General features: G+C 34.6%; 1 protein-coding gene across 1 annotated transcript; it reads left to right on the top strand.

Annotated features, from left to right (window-relative positions):
• Positions 1–11,301: 11,301 nt before the first annotated feature.
• LOC107870982 (probable inactive shikimate kinase like 2, chloroplastic) lies at positions 11,302–16,656 on the top strand. Its single transcript, XM_016717721.2, has 8 exons — positions 11,302–11,660; positions 13,779–13,966; positions 14,042–14,236; positions 14,718–14,779; positions 15,037–15,103; positions 15,184–15,302; positions 15,862–16,038; positions 16,181–16,656. The coding sequence occupies exons 1-8, from the start codon at positions 11,430–11,432 to the stop codon at positions 16,288–16,290; spliced, it is 1,149 nt and encodes a 382-aa protein (XP_016573207.1). The 5' UTR covers positions 11,302–11,429; the 3' UTR covers positions 16,291–16,656.
• Positions 16,657–16,851: the final 195 nt, after the last annotated feature.

Raw genomic sequence — 16,851 nt, 5'->3', positions numbered from 1 at the left:
CTAATTTGGAGAAGTCCATATCTCTGTTCAACATCGCCTCTTTGAACTCCAACACTAAGTCATTCGAAAGACCGGATGAAAACTTCCTTATATCGGCCCTTATGTTTCCCGCCAATTTTGGGGCATAACAAGATAGTTGATTGAATTTCAGGGTGTACTCCTTGATGCTTATTTTCCTCTGTTTCAAGTTCATAAACTCTTCAGCCTTGGACTCCCTCAACTCCTAGGGAAAGAATCGGTCCAGGAAGGCTTTCACAAATTTGCCCCACACAAAAGGCTCAGCATTATCTCCCCTTGAATCTTCCCACTAAATGTACCACTAATTTGCTACCTCCTTCAACTGATAGGCCTCTAGTTAAACCCCTTCCACTTCATCCATATGCACCACTCAAAAAAATTACTCCATCTTGTCTACAAACTCTTGTGGATCCTCCTCCACCTTTGTACCCGTAAACTTAGGTGGGTTCAGTCTCATGAACTGGCCCACCCGTATGGTCTCGGATACACCAAAAGCAAACCCAACATCCTCTGATCGTCGGTCCTGGAAAGCCACCAACTATTCAATAATATGCATCGACTGTCTGAACTCATCATTTGATATCTCTCTCTGGGAAGTTGGGTGTGGTTAGTCCCAGATCAGGGAGCCCTAGGTGTCCTGGGTGGACTATCTGAATGGGAGGGACTCCCGGAGCAGCAACAAATTTAAGAGTGTGAGCCCTATTACGTGTCCTCATCCCATGGGTAGGACAGACTTCTTCAGTTTGGGCATTCTATTTATTAGAGTGACGAGGAGGAATGATGACTTTCTGAAACACATAAAATCATTGATTAGGGGATATTTATACTCTACAGCACGAATAAAATCACAAAAAAAAATTCCTAAATGCCTTGTAACCCCCTACTTATAAATGTGGCGTGCTACACACCCATAAACAAGACTATACCCGACACAATTTAGCAGACACCCCAGGACCATGAACCATTCTCTGGTACTAATTTGTCATGACCCAAGTTGGGACCCTGGCCGTAACGAGCATTGCAAACTATGGAGGCTCGGACGCTCTTCTATATTTGGTAATCATGCACAATATTCATATAATAAAGAAACGATATGAAAATATAAATCATTATGGAATCATGGTCATGTCCTGAGTTAAGTATATCAATACTAAAGGCAATCCATCAACATCTAGATAATATTTATTTCAGTCTGTGAAATCTCTATTACATACAAAATTAACAAGCTGTCTGAAACTGGGACAAGGGCCCCAGTGGACCTAAACCAAAGTGAATAAGAAGTTTCTGGAAAGAAATAGGCCTTCCAAAATAAAGAAAGCTCACCAACTGCACACTTCTATCTGAAATCTCTAAGGCTTAGCAGGACCTCTAGACTGAACCTCAGATCCTGAAATATAGGGGGTCAATACAATCGTACTGGTAGGTAGAGCAATCCAAAATAATGAATTTATACATATATAACATAGGTGAGAGCAAGTCATAAAACTTTATGCATGAAATAGTTTAAAATACATAGGTAATCTCAAATGATCTTAAAACAATCTTGTCAATATAGTTCTATACTTTCTATTACTTCTAAGCTAAGTGGTAAACCCTACACATCTGAAAGTTTCCCACGGGCTATATGGGATCCTCCATTAACTCCATGGCCAAGCCCCTAACCTAAGTTTGCCGCAAGGGTTGAAGTATCTGAATTTGATACGCCACATGGCACTAGGCCAGCGTATAATCCCTCTTGGGGAAATAATAAACCCGTATTGTCAAAATATAGTTTCGGACAATGAATCGTATGACCCATGACTACTTTGGGTAACTACCTAACTCTCTTAGTGCCCATTTTTAACCTATTCTAAACATGCATTTGTCTAAATTCTAAATCTAAAATCTGAACTGAAATTTGTATTCTGTTCTGAGTTTATCATGGTCTTATCTGATTTGGTATCATCATACCAAGACTTGCAAGTCATATTTCTGAGCCATAATTGTCATATTAAAATCACTTCTTTCAAAACATAAAGCTTGTACCACCATACTTCAAACAATTCAAAAGATTCATACTTCAAACATTTATCAAATCATGTAAAAGTCATTCTTTTTAGCATTTCAACAAATATGTAGTGGTCATGAAACTTTTGACGAAAACATGCAATCTTCTTAATAAACATCTTTAACCTTTAACACCAAGTAAGACACCCCCTCTTAAATTTAAAACCAGAATCAAGACATTTATATCATGCTTCCAACAATGCATTTCGACTAAATCATAACTTACGAAAATAAGAAAGCTTGTAAACAAGAGAGGGATTGCTAATAGTTCATGCTCTCAGTTCATAATTCAAACTCATCAAACACCTACATATATATACGTATACAAGGTTGTAGATCAAATTTAGGTGAAAGGCCTCAAGACCAAAATAATAATGTCATTAAAGAATTTGTAATGCAAAATTGTAACGTAAGTTCCAAAACCCCTTCGAGAATTCATGATTTCACAATATTTAAAATATTGTTGAAATAATTTCCTTATGCCCTTGTAGTTTTAGGAACACCCATGTACCTTAGATTACTTAATTAAAAAGTAGAACTTTAATTCTTGTTTTGTTCCTTGAAAATCTGGACTTAAAGATTGATTTTTTGCTTTCTTGTTCTTGAAAGAAACCTTAGTTTGATCTTGATTATGAGAGTGAAGAAGGAAGTTTTTGATGTTGCAACTGATGGGAATTAATTAATAACATGTTAGGGTGTAATTAAATCCATTGGGGAGGTTTTATGAAGAGGAAAAGTACCAAAACAACTCTTTAAAAAAATCACGTTTTTGAGCTTCGAGATGGATGACGAATGGCCCGACAGACTGTCACGAGCCCAAAAAACCATCCCCAAAACCATCGCTACATTTCCAGTGACTGAGTCACTATTTTTGTAGCGACGGGTCCCACGACGGGCCCGACGGACCGTCGGCCCAGCCGTCGCTCCTTAGGCAGCCTGATACTTTACTGTATAATAGGTATAACTCTTTACCTCAATATCAGATTAAGGTAAAACTGGTGGAGTTGGAAAGAGGATTCAAAAGCCTTTCATTTGATATATAGTAGACCCTCTAATTCTTTATATAAAAAAAGTTAGAGTTGATTGAAGTTGACCTAAGTTTAAACGCTCACCAAAACTCAATCGATAGGAAGACTTTTAACTCATGATCTCAATTTATGCTCAACTAGATTCCCACACTATATAATTGATTAACACACTAAATTCACATTGGATCTATGGATTTTGGAACCTTTACGCGTAGAAATAATGATTTACGTTCTAGCCCAAATGAGGGGTATTACACCCTGGCCCAAATTTATATGGTTGGGTTGCTCGGGGTGATGATTATATGCCAAAAGGTTTGATAGGAAAATTCCTTCAAGGAAAAATGGGTGATTGATGAAATACTATATCATCTGAGAGTTAATTGAAGAAGAGACATAGGGTAGAAAGTAACTTCTAGCGAATCTGGCCGATGAAATTATCTTAAACATGAGAAATCTGTATCAAGTGTAAATATAAAAGTGTATCCAGTAATAAAAAATCCGTTTGTTGTTTCTCTAAGAGAAAAATAGTGCAGATGGCCACTTTGCTAGGGAGCTGTGACTAGGTAGCATGGTCAGGATTGTCACCTAGATAGAAAATAACAGAAGACCGAGAAAGCCGCTTTAAGGGAATCGAGGGTTGAAATATTGTACAATAAGTCTAGAAAACTTCCGCCAACAGTAAATGCAATTAAAATAAGGAACCTAAGCGAAGACGATAATTTTTGAATTTTAAATTGCATCCCATGCCTATTTGTTTGTGGTTCTGATTAAGTCCACTGTTATTGACCTGATTGGAACCATAAAAAAAATTGAAAGGCAAATTGAGTATCATTACTTCCTTAGAAATATGGTTATAATTGATTGTGTTTTATAACCTTAGCATGCTTTCAACATATCTTGGAGAAGATCAGAGGCTTGCTCTAGTATGTGAATTTTGACAATTTTCAAGCTTGCCTCTAGCTTGCTGATTCTGTATTCAAGCTGGTTTTTGTCATCTTTGAATTTGGTATAGAGTTCTTAATCTTTTGTGAGCCTGATCAGGAACATCATCTTTAAAGTTGTGGTATTCTAGAAGCCCCTCAGAACACTTTCTTCAAAAGCCTTAAAGGATACATGTAGGGTCATTGTGTATGTTTTTAGGTCATAATATGTTGGTGCACAGTCAAGATGTGGCCCCAAACATTGAACAGCTCACTTTTATCGAGCGTTACTCAATGTATCTTACTCAACCAACCTTCAAGGAATTTGATAAATTAATAAGCAAGGAGTTACGTAACGTTTGATCTAAACCGACTCTACTAAGCCTATCAAACATTACGTAACTCCAGGCTCATTACCATATCAAAAAACTTTACCCGAGTTAGTGCACAAATCAAACGAGCTCAATCTCTCAACCTTTCTATTGATCGCTTTTCTCTAATATAGATGACAGGATATCCGCCATGCAAAAGTATACACCATCAGTAGAAATGCTTGCCACAACGAAAGGTCTTCTGAAGGCATCAACAGTAATCTCTCAATATCAAGTGATATTGAGATATTCCTAGTCATGCCTTCCCAAGACTTTCGCTACGGCAAATTTTGATTGATAAGAAGATCTCTGCCATTCAAAAGTCTACATCGTCAGCAGAAATCCTTAGCAGAGCGAAAGTCTTCAGAAGGCATTATTAGTAATCTCTCAATATCAAGGAAGTCATGTACGAAAGTCTTTAGAAGAGATTCAAAAATAAGGAAGTTTTCAGCAATGACTGCACATAATTATAATCAACAGCCTCACCAGATTCACTCCTAGTTTAAAACAAAAGGCAGAAATATTTACATTTGCATTCGAACTAGGAATGCAAATGAAAATATTTCCACCTTTTCTTTTGAACTAGGAGTGAATCTGGTGAGTTTTTTGATGCCATAATTATGTGTAGCCATTGCTGAAAACTTTCTTATTTTCAAATGTCTTCTGAAAACTTTCGTAAAAGACTTCCTTGGTATTGAGAGATTATTAGTCATGACTTCTGAAGACTTTCGCTATGGCAAGCATTTCTGCTGACGGTGTAAACTTTTGCATGGCGAATATCTAGTTATCGCAAGATTCTTGCCAGAGTAAAAGTCTTGAGAAGGCATGACTAGTAATCTCTCAATATCACTTGGTATTGAGAGATTACTATTGATGCCTTCAGAAGACCTTTCATTGTGGCAAGCATTTCTACTGACGGTGTAAACTTTTGCATGGCGGATATCTTGTCATTTATAATTGGAGAAGAGTGATCAGAAGAAAGGCTAAGAGATTGAGCTCGTTTGATTTGTGCACTAAATCGGGCAAAGTTTTTTGATAGGGTATTGAGCCTGGAGTTACGTAACGTTTGATAGGCTTGGTAGAGTCGGTTTATATCAAACGTTACGTAACTCCTTGCTTATTTATTTATCAAATCCTTTGAAGGATGTTTGAGAAAGCTGCATTGAGCAACAGTGATCTATTCAACGGTTGGGACTACATCTTGACTGTGCATCAATACATTTTGACCTAAAACAAACACAGCAGCCCTCCACGTATCCTTTAAAGCTTCTGAAGAAAGTGTTCTGAAGGCCTTCTTCAATGCCACAACTTTGAAGGTAGTGTTCCTGATCGAGCTCACAAGAGACCAAGAACTTTATACCAAATTTAAAGATGACAACGACCAACTTGAATACAGAATCAGCAAGCTGGAGGCAAGCTTGAAAATTATCGAGATTCACATACTACAGCAAGCCTCTGATCTTCTCCAAGAAATGTTGAAAGCATGTTAAGGCAAGAAAACACAATCAATTAATACATATTGCTAAGTAAGTAATGATACTCAATCTGTCTTTCAATCTCGTTTATGGTTTCGATCAGGACAATAGCAGTGGATCTAATCGGAACCACAAATAAGAAGGCATGGGATATAATTTAAAATTCAAAAATTACCACCTTCACTTAGATTCCTTACTCTAACTGTTGTTGTTGTTTTTCTAGACTTACTGTACATCATTCAACCCTCGATGCCCAAAAGGCGGCTTTCTTGGTCTTCTGCTATTTTTTATCTAGGTGATAATCCCGACCCCGATGCCTAGTCACAGCACCCTAGCAAAGTTTCCATCTGCATATTTTTCTTTCAGAGAAACAACCAACGAATTTACATTACCAGATACACTTTCATATTTGCACTTGATTCAGATTTCTCATGTTTTAAGATAATTTCATTAGCCAGATTCGCTAGAAGTTACTTTTTGCCCTATGTATCTTCTTCAATTATCTCTCAGACGATATAGTCTTTCATCAACCACCCATTTTTCCTCGAAGGCAATCTCCTACCGCACCTTCTGGCATATAACCACCACCTCGATCAACCCAACCATACAAATTTGGGCCAGGGGAATTTCTATTTGTTTTTTATTCTTTTTTATGCAGTGTGAGGATACGAAGGCATTCTTGAAGTCCAATGCACACTTAAAGTTAAGTCCAATCACTATTGGTTCTCCGCAATGACATCAAATATTGATCCCTTCTCAAAACTTGACACACATAAACACGAGCAACAACCGTCAGTAATTCATAACAGGGTATCTGCACCATCTTCATGGGGCCTCATCCTTATCAATTCGAACCCATCAAACTTAATTGTATAATGCAGGATCTTGTTTGAATAATCAGTGCCTAATCGGTTAAAAACTACATTCACAAAAACATTGTACTTTGTGTGTGTTGTTGCGATAACCTTATCAGTAATACTTACTTAACTCCCACACATATGATAGTGGATCCATCTGCATGCACCTTATTCTTCCTATCCCATCTACGGATTAAATTAAATAAATAGATGACTAGCAAGTTGCAACAGACGCCACATCTATTGGAAAAGCAAATAGATATATCCATCTGTTGCAATAGGATGTCAATATGTTGTAAGTTATCTGACGGATGGAATATATTTTGTAATAGATTACCCATCTATTAGATTTATTTTAAAGCAATTTTCTTTTCTTTTCGAAATACAATAAAAGATAAAATGTTGTATATAGATTTATTTTTTAAAAACATATTTGAAAAAGCACCAGTTTTATTTAATCAAGGGATATGAACAGTCATGATTTTTTGTTTGACTAACCCCTTCCAATTCAATCATTTATTAAATAGGTTCCTCCGGCCTCCTTCCTTACTCACCACTCACTCTCACTCACTCGTTCATTCTACTACACTTACAATACAAATATGGATGATCCAGATTCGTACAAGAAGATTCATATCGAGTCCTTGCGGGAATTTCAAAGGTAGTTTGATGAACTCCAAAGGGATTTGGCCAACTCCGGAGCAAGGCTGAGGTGGGTCTTGCTGCTGTCGGATGAAAATTATCTAGTTGACAATAATAATAGTAATAATAATGACAATAGTAATGATAATAATAATAATAATAATTAGGTTATATGTTTTCTTTCTTTTAGCGTATGTATTTTCCTTTTTTATATCAGTCTACCTATAAGGGATTCAAAAATCTATGTATATGTATGTTTGATTTGGTTTGATCAATTTTGAATTTTTAATTCTTATTTAATATTTAATTATCATTTTATTTATTCTTTCTTCTCAACATGTCGATGGTTGGAGGTAGGGATTGAGCATTTGTGGCAGCAGTGTTTAATCTGATGCGACAGAAAGATCATATGTTGCAACAGGCGGTTATTAATAAAAAAAGAGTTATTGTTGAGAGGGTGGTGAAAAGTCATGATTCTCCTAAAAGCGGTTCGTAAATAAATAATAAGGAACTAAATGATATGCACAATTTATAACCGTAAAAGAAAGATTATTTAATTTTAAAAAAAGTTACAACATTGGATTAGTTAAGTTATATTATGATTGTTTGTTAAGAAAAAGGTGAACAGCCGTGACTGTGACTTTTTGTCTAAACATATTAAACAAACAAACAATGTTGCTAATGCATCAAATTCTCCATCTGCTGCGATTGATGAATCAACTGTTAGAAAAATCAAAAAAGCTCCTAAAATAGATGGTCGATTTGTTGCAACAAATGATATATCTGTTGCAACATATGTGTTATTTTATGCAACGGATATACAATTTGTTGCCATAACTCAATAAAATGGTTATTATTTTATTAAAGAAATAGTTATTAAAAAGGTGTCTTCGATTTTAAATTGAGAAAAAGGTTATTTAAATTTAAGAACTAATTAATAATAATAAGCTGAAAAAGTCATGACTTGTCACAATAATAAAAAACTCACCAGCTTGATTTAATTAAGTCATTTCTTTTCACAGAAAATAATAAGGAAATAAATGATAAACATAATTTAAACCGTAAAAAACTCACCAAAAATATTTTCGACCATAAAAAACTCACCAAAAATATTTTCGTTTTTAAATTTGTTTTATTAATTTATATAATAAAAAAGTCAACAAATTTGAATAAATGATATGATGATAATTTAAAAAAAAAAAAAAAGATAGATTATATGTTGCAACAGATAGATTATCTGATGCAACAGGTTATCTATTTGTTGAAACAGATGATATATTTGTTGTCACAAATGAGTTATTTGATGCAACAGATATAGAATATGTTGTCACAACTCAATATAAAAACAGTTCCTGAAAAGAACTAATTATTAATAATAATAAGCTAAAAAGTCATGACTTATCACAATATTGCTTAATTTAATTAAGTCATAACTTTTTACACTAATCAAGAATATCATTAATAAATGGAGGTGAACAGTTACACCTTAAATCTGTTTTATTAATTTATATAATAAAAAAGTTAGAAAATTTGGATTTCATGATGATAATTTTTTAAAAAAAATATATATAGATTATATGTTGCAACAGATATATGATATGATACAACAGGTTATCTATTTGTTGCAACAGATGATATATATGTTGTCACATATGAGTTATCTGATTCAAAAGATATAGAATCTGTTGTCACAACTCTATAAAAACGGTTCCTGGAAAGAACTAATTATTAATAATAATAAGCTGAAAAGTCATGACTTATCACAATATTGCTTAATTTAATTAAGTCATAACTTTTCACGGCAAGCAAGAATGTCATTAATAAATGGAGGTGAACAGTTGCGACTTTTTGCCTAACACATTCAAGTTCAATCCTCTATAAATAGGTCCCTCCTTACTCAATCGTTCATTCTACTACCTATTTATTCCTTGTTCTTATTACACCTTCAACTACTTCTCTTCAAAGACTTGATAGCTTTTTTCTGTCTCTGGTAAGTTTTTTTTTTGCATTCTGTGTAAGTATACGTTGTATTACATTCGAATTCTTTCTTTCTTTATTTTTGTTTTACGTGTTTTGTCAATTTATGTGTTTTCTAGATATGGCTGATCTAGTGTGGGATATTGGTATTTTATGAGACGCCATGCGGGAACTGCAGAAGGAGATTCATGACCTGCAGTGGGAGTTGACCATCGTTAGAGTAAGGATGCTGCGGAAGATCCGTAGGCTGGGGAGGGTGTTGCTGCTGCCGGTTAAAGATTGTCCGGCTGGCCATACAAATAATAATGATAATAATAATTAAGCTTTTTCTTTTCTTTTATATATGTATTTTTTTCTTTGTTTAATAAAAAAATTATGTTTGATCCATTTGACGTTTTAATTCTTATTTAATTTTTATGCTATCTATTTCTTTTTTTTCAACAAATGACATGCCTACAATTAAGGAATAATTTGAATCTAGTATCAATAGCAAGAGATCAACATATGAGTTGAGTTATCTGTTGGGTTTGTGACAGGAGTTGTATTTTATTGTTCAAAACAAATTATTCATCTGTTCCAACAGAATAATTATCTGTTGTAACAGATAAATATTCTTTTGCAATAGATATATATTCTGTTGCAACAAATATATATTCAATTGCAACAGATTACTTGTCTGTTGGAACAGATAACTAATCTGGTGCAACAGAATACCCATCTATTCGATTCATATTACGGGCACCTAGAACCATAAACATGAATCCAGCATGAGTCTACTGTTGCAACAAAATATTTATTTGGTGCCACAAATGATGAATCTGTTTAAACAGATTGCTCTTATGTTGCATTCATGTTCGCGTGCTAGCTATTGTTGAAAAAATAGCATACTATCAGTTACTCAAATGACAAATTCAATTAAAAAGTATAATTTGACTTACCAAAGTCTTCTCTCAAGTAAATGTCAAAGTTGAAAGTGATGTACGAAATAAAATTTGACATAAAAAATTGATCAAAGAGCAGCAGTTGTTGTAACAACAATAAGAAGAATATGAAGATGATAATGAAGTATAAGATGATGATAATGAATCAGAAGATGGTGAATAAAGCAGCAGCAATAATGAACAACAAATATTGCGAAGAGAGAGAAAATAACGGATGAGAAGAGAGAAAAATGCACCTTTTTTCCCTTCGTTTCTCGTTATATTAACTAATATTTGGATCAAAATATAAATTTAAAAACTTGTGGGTTATTTTGAAATTTTCCAAACTTTCTTAATCCATAATTAAGTAATTATCACTTCCACTCAATTATTAAGATTTGTGTCACCTACACCTCATTTTAAAAAAATTTTGTCACCTACAGCCCAAAGCCGCATCAAACATGGTAATGAATCAAGAATAGTAGCCGCTACATAATGACCCTTGATTTTAGGCTTCTTCCAAGGAGAACAAGTTGTACAAAAATTAGTAAAGTTATATATATGTACTTTTAGAGAGAGTAATTGAAAAAGTAGAATTCTTGTAAGATGTTTTGAGAGCTGGGATTTTATGTAATAAGTAATACTTAAGTTGTGGCTTTGTGTAATTTTTAGTATGACAAACTGAAATCATAAATTAGTAAACTTAACTAGTCTCCCTAATATTGTCGCAATTGAATTTATGTTTACAGAAGTAAAGCAAAACTAATATACCAAAGTAACACCATATAAATTGAGACAGATTTTTCATCGCTATTTTAAGTTATTAATTATTGTAGTTTACAATATTTTTTATGCAGTTTTCAAATGTATAAAGTTTATTTCAAGAAACTTACGTTTCTGTGTCCGAATTTATATCACGGTTTTGAAGCTTGAATTTTAAAATTTCAATTGTACCATATAAATTGGGAAAGAGAATGTTAAATTAATGTAATTATATTTATGTTTAAACTTTAATAAACCCTAAAATTGAGATAAATTTGAAGATATACTGTTATATGGTCCAATATGTAACTAGATCCAACTAAGGGAGCTATCTGTATATTTTCCTTTTAAAAAAAAAAAAAAAAAAACATTTTCTTATCTGCTCCAATCTTCAGTAAGAACCAGAAGCAAACATGGCTTCTTCTTCTTCTTCAGTGGGTCTCAGTTTCCTCACCAGAAATACCATTAAAGTTCCACTCTCAATTCCAAAGAGTTTTTCTCCTTTTCCAAAGCTCACATTTCCTTCTATTACGTGCTTTTATTCAGCAACTCCCCGTTTGGATTACAACAGTTTCAAGAAAATCAATCCCATTCACTACTGTAGTAATCTTCCTACTGCTTCCACCAATAACACTCACTACGAGGTACTCCCTTCTTCACTTTTACTGCTCATCTTTCACTTTTCGAGAGTCAAATTACATCAACTTTGATTTAAATGTCTCATATTAGTTGATCACTTGATAGAATTACTTCATCCTTTTGTTTTTACTTTTCACTATTTAACTTGACACTCCAATAAGAAAAATAATTAATAACGTGACTATTTTATCATATTAAATAGTAGTAAAAATAACATAAATCTCAATCTTATTAGAATTATTTACACTCTCTCCCACTTCCTTAATTGTTTTACTCTCTCTCCCGATTCATATACATGACAAGGCCGACATATACATATATGGCAAGGTCAACATATACATAACAAGGCCGATATATGCATAACAAGGCCGATTCATATACATAATAAAGTTGACATATTACATAGAAAGCTATGTATATGTATTAACTTAAAAATGAGATTTTTGTAATATGTTTAGAGAGATGGATTTTTTGTAATAAGTGAAACTTAAATTGTAGGTCTTTGTAATTTTTAGTATTAAATAATGTTTATATTATGTGTTGAAATTAATTTGGAGAAAAAATAATTAATACGAAAGGTAAAATAGGAAACATAAGTTGTATTTTCTAGTTATGTCAAAAATGACTAGTAAAAATAGAAATACAATTAGAAAATTTGTGACAAGAAAAAGCAAACGGAAAGAGTAATTATTTTTTTTATTTTTACTCTTACAATTAATATACATTAAATATAAACACTTACCATTTAAATGTACATTCATATGCCAAATGAATATTATTTATATGGGTAAAGGATAAAATAGTAAAATTCGTCGTTCAATTTATGATTTCTTAATTATCGTGTAAAATAAAAAGTGCCCAACTTAAATGAGATGGAGGGAATATAGCATTTTGGTATAGTTTTCGAACATCAAACTTTTACATTTGAAATATTAGATTAATCTACTTCACTTTAACTTTGAAATTTAGTCAAATTGACTTTACTAAAACTAAATGTGACAAGTAAATGAATGGATGGAGTAATTTTTTGTGTTCATTAAGTACATGAACTTGTTCACTTACCTTTTGCTACTGCCATGTGCAACTTACCATTATGTTCAATCAAATAGTACCAGATATTGATTTAGTATACTCCTGCAGTTTCAATTTGATTGTCTAGTTTTGATTTGGCACGAAATTTAAGGAAATAGCAATAGACTTTTGAATGAAGAGTCTTAAACAAGAACAACAACAGCATACCCAAGTAAATCCCACAAGTGGGGTCTGTGAAGGGTAGTGTGTACGCAAACCTTACTCCCACCTTGGAAGGTAGAGAGGTTGTTTCCGATAGACCCTCAGCTCAACAAAAGCATAACAAAACAGGTTAAGAAAAAGGAAGAAGCCATAGTAGAATACTAAGACCGTGACAACATTCTGAAAAGGAACAATAACTACAACAAAATAGGAGAATAATCGAACTACAAATAAACAATAAATCGAATAAAAGAAACTACGAGAGTACTACTACCACTACTAGTATGACCGAATAAGCTACACAATACTCAACTACCCACTAAGAGTCTATCCTAATCCATATCCTCCATATTTTCTCGAGCGAAGGTCATGACCCCGATAAGCTGCATCTGGATCATATCCTGTCTAATTACCTCTCTCCTATACTTACTCAGTGTACCTCTACCTCACCTGAAATCATCCATGGCCAAACTCTCACACCTCCACACTAGGGCTCTATGCACCTTCCCTTCACATGCTCAAACTATCTCAGTTTCACCTCCCACATTTTGTCCTCTATCGAAGTCACTCTCTTCTTGTCCCGCATAGCTTCAATTATAATCTTATATCTCCTAATATGGCCACACATCCATCTCTGCACCCTCTATTTCAGCTATGCAAACTCAAGCCACCCCAAAAGAGTGCATATTATATGTGAAAAATACTTTTGCTGATTTGATAAGGTGATCTGTAAAGCATGCAATATATCCAAAAACATAATAGTGACTGTGATTTTGTTCTTTGTACTTTTGTAGTAAACTCTTAAGATAGTATCAGATCCCTGTAAACTTTACTATTATTCAGAATGAGTTTGCTTTTCTTTACCAACCAAATTGTGAAACTTATTTCAGTTTTCAGATGGCTCCTCTGAGGTGGAGTTGAGATTAGAACTTGGGCAGGGAGAAATAACTCCTACGGACATACATGTAGATGCAAATGAGAGCTCATTAGCAGTTAGGATACAGCAATCTGGAATCGTTCGGGCTCTCATGGATACCAGTACTCTGTATGAGAAAATAAAGCCTGCAGAAACAATATGGTAAACATAAATTCCTTATTTTACTGAACTTGTTAGTCTTGTTCAGTGTTTGTTGAAATAAGTTGTGTCGTGTAGGTACATAGATGAAGATCAATTAGTTATTAGCTTGAAGAAGCAAAATTCCGAGTTGAAATGGCCTGACATTGTGGAATCTTGGGAGTCCCTAAGTGCTGGAATTACACAACTCCTTAGAGGAACATCAATATATTTAGTTGGTGAATCGACTGAAATCAACCAGAGGATTGCTCGAGAACTGGCTGTTGGACTAGGGTACGTTTCTCACTCTTCATCAGGAAAAGATAGTGCTGCATATAGTGCTAGAGGGTGTAGGTGCTAGCATCCACTGCCTAGCATTTCTTTTGTTAGTATTTTCCCCTCAAATTTTCAAAAACTTGTAAACCCCCAATCCCCGAAAATAAAAGAGATTTAGCTTTTCGAAAGGTAAGTAAAAGAATTTCACTACAAGACCAGCAGTAAGGATGTGCACTGAAATAAATAGAGATTTTTGCACATTTCCATTTTCCAAGTACGTTGCACCGGCTTTGCTCTTTGCCGCACTTTGTGGATGCAGTATTCATATATGTCTCTTGACAAAAGAGATGGATTAGTTACCATTTCCTTCTTCGACATTCACAGTCGTCCTTCTACCTTAAATTACGTCATACCTCTTTCCCCTGCACCCTCGGAGTTCTTGCTTGCTCCTTTAGTCGAAAGATCTTCTAAAAATTCTGTTCAACTCTATGGTGGTTAGGTACACTCCACTTAGTACAGAGGAGCTGCTAGAAGCGTATGCCAAGCAATCAATGGAATCATGTGAGTTACATCCATTTTTCGTTTCACAGAAGATAATTATCGTTCAATGATAATTTACAAGGAATAACGATAGAAAAAGAGGTGGTTACAAGGAAGAACAGAATTGTCGTAACTGCACAATGATAAAGCAAATATTGGGACATTCCTATTTATTTTTAACATTGTTTGTATGAATGATGCTTACTGGAACATTTTATTAACTTTTTCATAAAAAATTTCTTCTTTCCTTTATTCAATTGTTCTCTAACCGGTTCCAGGGGTTAATGAGGAGGGGTCTGATGCTGTAGCAGAAGCAGAAAATGCCATACTAGAGAGTCTCAGTAGGTATTCACTCTGCTGTATACGCCGTACTCGTTTCATTTGGTTGAGAAGCATAAACATATTACATGTAACTCTTGCTTTAGCTATGCTCGTGCTGTAATTGCAACCTTGGGAGGAGAGAAAGGTGCCGCTGGAAGAGCAAATCAATGGAGGCATCTTTTTGCTGGATTCACAGTCTGGCTTTCCCTCTCTGAAGCCACAGGTTAGGAAACTAAATTATATCTATCCTTCATTTGGATGTATATTATATTTACAAATTACAATCCATCTGTTACACATATTGTTCTTTTTTGTCCTCCCTTGCGTTTCCATTTCCTCTATTTAGATATTCGTAGGAGTTACACAGTGCATATTCTACAACATATATTACTTCGGGTTGTGGAAGGTGGGGGTGGGGAGCACGAGAGCTTAATGGTACATCACGAGAGCTTAATGGTACATCATTATTCAACTGACTCAACTGTTATAGGAGTAAGAAAGGAGGACGAGGAGGACGAGGAAGTTATCCCAAAAAAAATCCATATTGAAATTGTAGGAGCATGGCATCTCCTCTATTGCGAGGGTGGGTAAGCAAACAGAATCCTTTTGATGCCTGCCACCAGGACTAATAGGGAAAGAAGTCATACATGCTGCACAAACCATGAAGAATACCTTTGTTGTCCTGAAACAGTTTACAATTACCAAATGCACCACCAAATTGTCATGGAAGTTTTGTTATGTTCTTTAAGCTTGTCGTTGTCTTTGGCTGATGTCAATTTCAGATGAAGAAACTGCAAAAGAAGAAGCGAAAAGGAACATGCAAGATAGTGGTCAAGGTTACTCTAATGCGGAAGTGGTAGTCAAGCTCGGAGGTTGGGATCCTAACTATTCAAAGGCAGTAGCTCAGGCCGTGCTTAGTGCCCTTAAGCGCTTAATATTGGCAGATAAAGACCTTCCAGGTACACTAAGTTTCATGATCATGCTTTGTCCTATGCTTAGTTATTCACAAATGAACTTTGAGGCCCCTTTGCCTTGACATGAACCAGAAGTCTACACAAGCTTGCCATGTGTTTTTTATTGTAATCTTTTTCTGTTCTGAAGGGAAAAAGAGTTTATACATAAGGTTGGGCTGTCGAGGTGATTGGCCAGAGATCAAACCTCCGGGTTGGGATCCATCAACTAGCCCTGATACATCTTCTATGTCGTCATAGCAGAGTTACAGTTTATGCATTTAACTGTAACTATTCATCTACCTTTTGGCCCTTGTATCCAATATATCATCATTAGAAAGTTTCTTCTCGACTCGAGGACACCAGGTTGTATATTCTCAACATGCTCTATATTAACGGGAAAATGAAGAAGGTTTTGGCCAGCGTAGACGAGACTGATTGATTGTACACAAAGTTTAAATTGAGCCCCAAAGGCCATCCAGTTGGACAGATTATATGGAAAATAGTGAATTTGTATGTTGTGAATGTGACAAAATAGTGAATTTGTATGTTGTGAATATTGTCACAAATGTTGCTTGTATTCATTCTTTATTCTATTATCTTTGTTGTAGTAATGCCTTTCTGATATCTCGTTTGTTCGTTTGCTCATCTTTGATATCTAAGGGACTATAGGGATAACATACAGGGTGCATTAAGAGGAATTGACACCCATAAGTTGGTATGCACACCCACAAATTCTGGAACCACAACAGAGCGATTTTGACTGTTGCATAGTAATTCTCTTGATAAAACTTTATTACAGTGTATCTGCTTATAACAACT

This window comes from Capsicum annuum, chromosome 1, assembly GCF_002878395.1.
Source record: "Capsicum annuum cultivar UCD-10X-F1 chromosome 1, UCD10Xv1.1, whole genome shotgun sequence".
In the NCBI taxonomy this organism is placed as follows: Eukaryota; Viridiplantae; Streptophyta; class Magnoliopsida; order Solanales; family Solanaceae; genus Capsicum; species Capsicum annuum.
This window is presented reverse-complemented; position numbering and strand designations above follow the sequence as displayed.

What these genes read in the sequence shown, in the direction of transcription:
- LOC107870982 (XM_016717721.2), top strand. Translation starts at nt 11,430, where the DNA reads ATGGCTTCTTCTTCTTCTTCAGTGGGTCTCAGTTTCCTCACCAGAAAT. An exon ending in GAACTGGCTGTTGGACTAGG is followed by an intron (nt 14,237 to 14,717) that starts GTACGTTTCTCA and finishes TATGGTGGTTAG; the next exon opens with GTACACTCCACTTAGTACAG. An exon ending in ATACTAGAGAGTCTCAGTAG is followed by an intron (nt 15,104 to 15,183) that starts GTATTCACTCTG and finishes CTCTTGCTTTAG; the next exon opens with CTATGCTCGTGCTGTAATTG.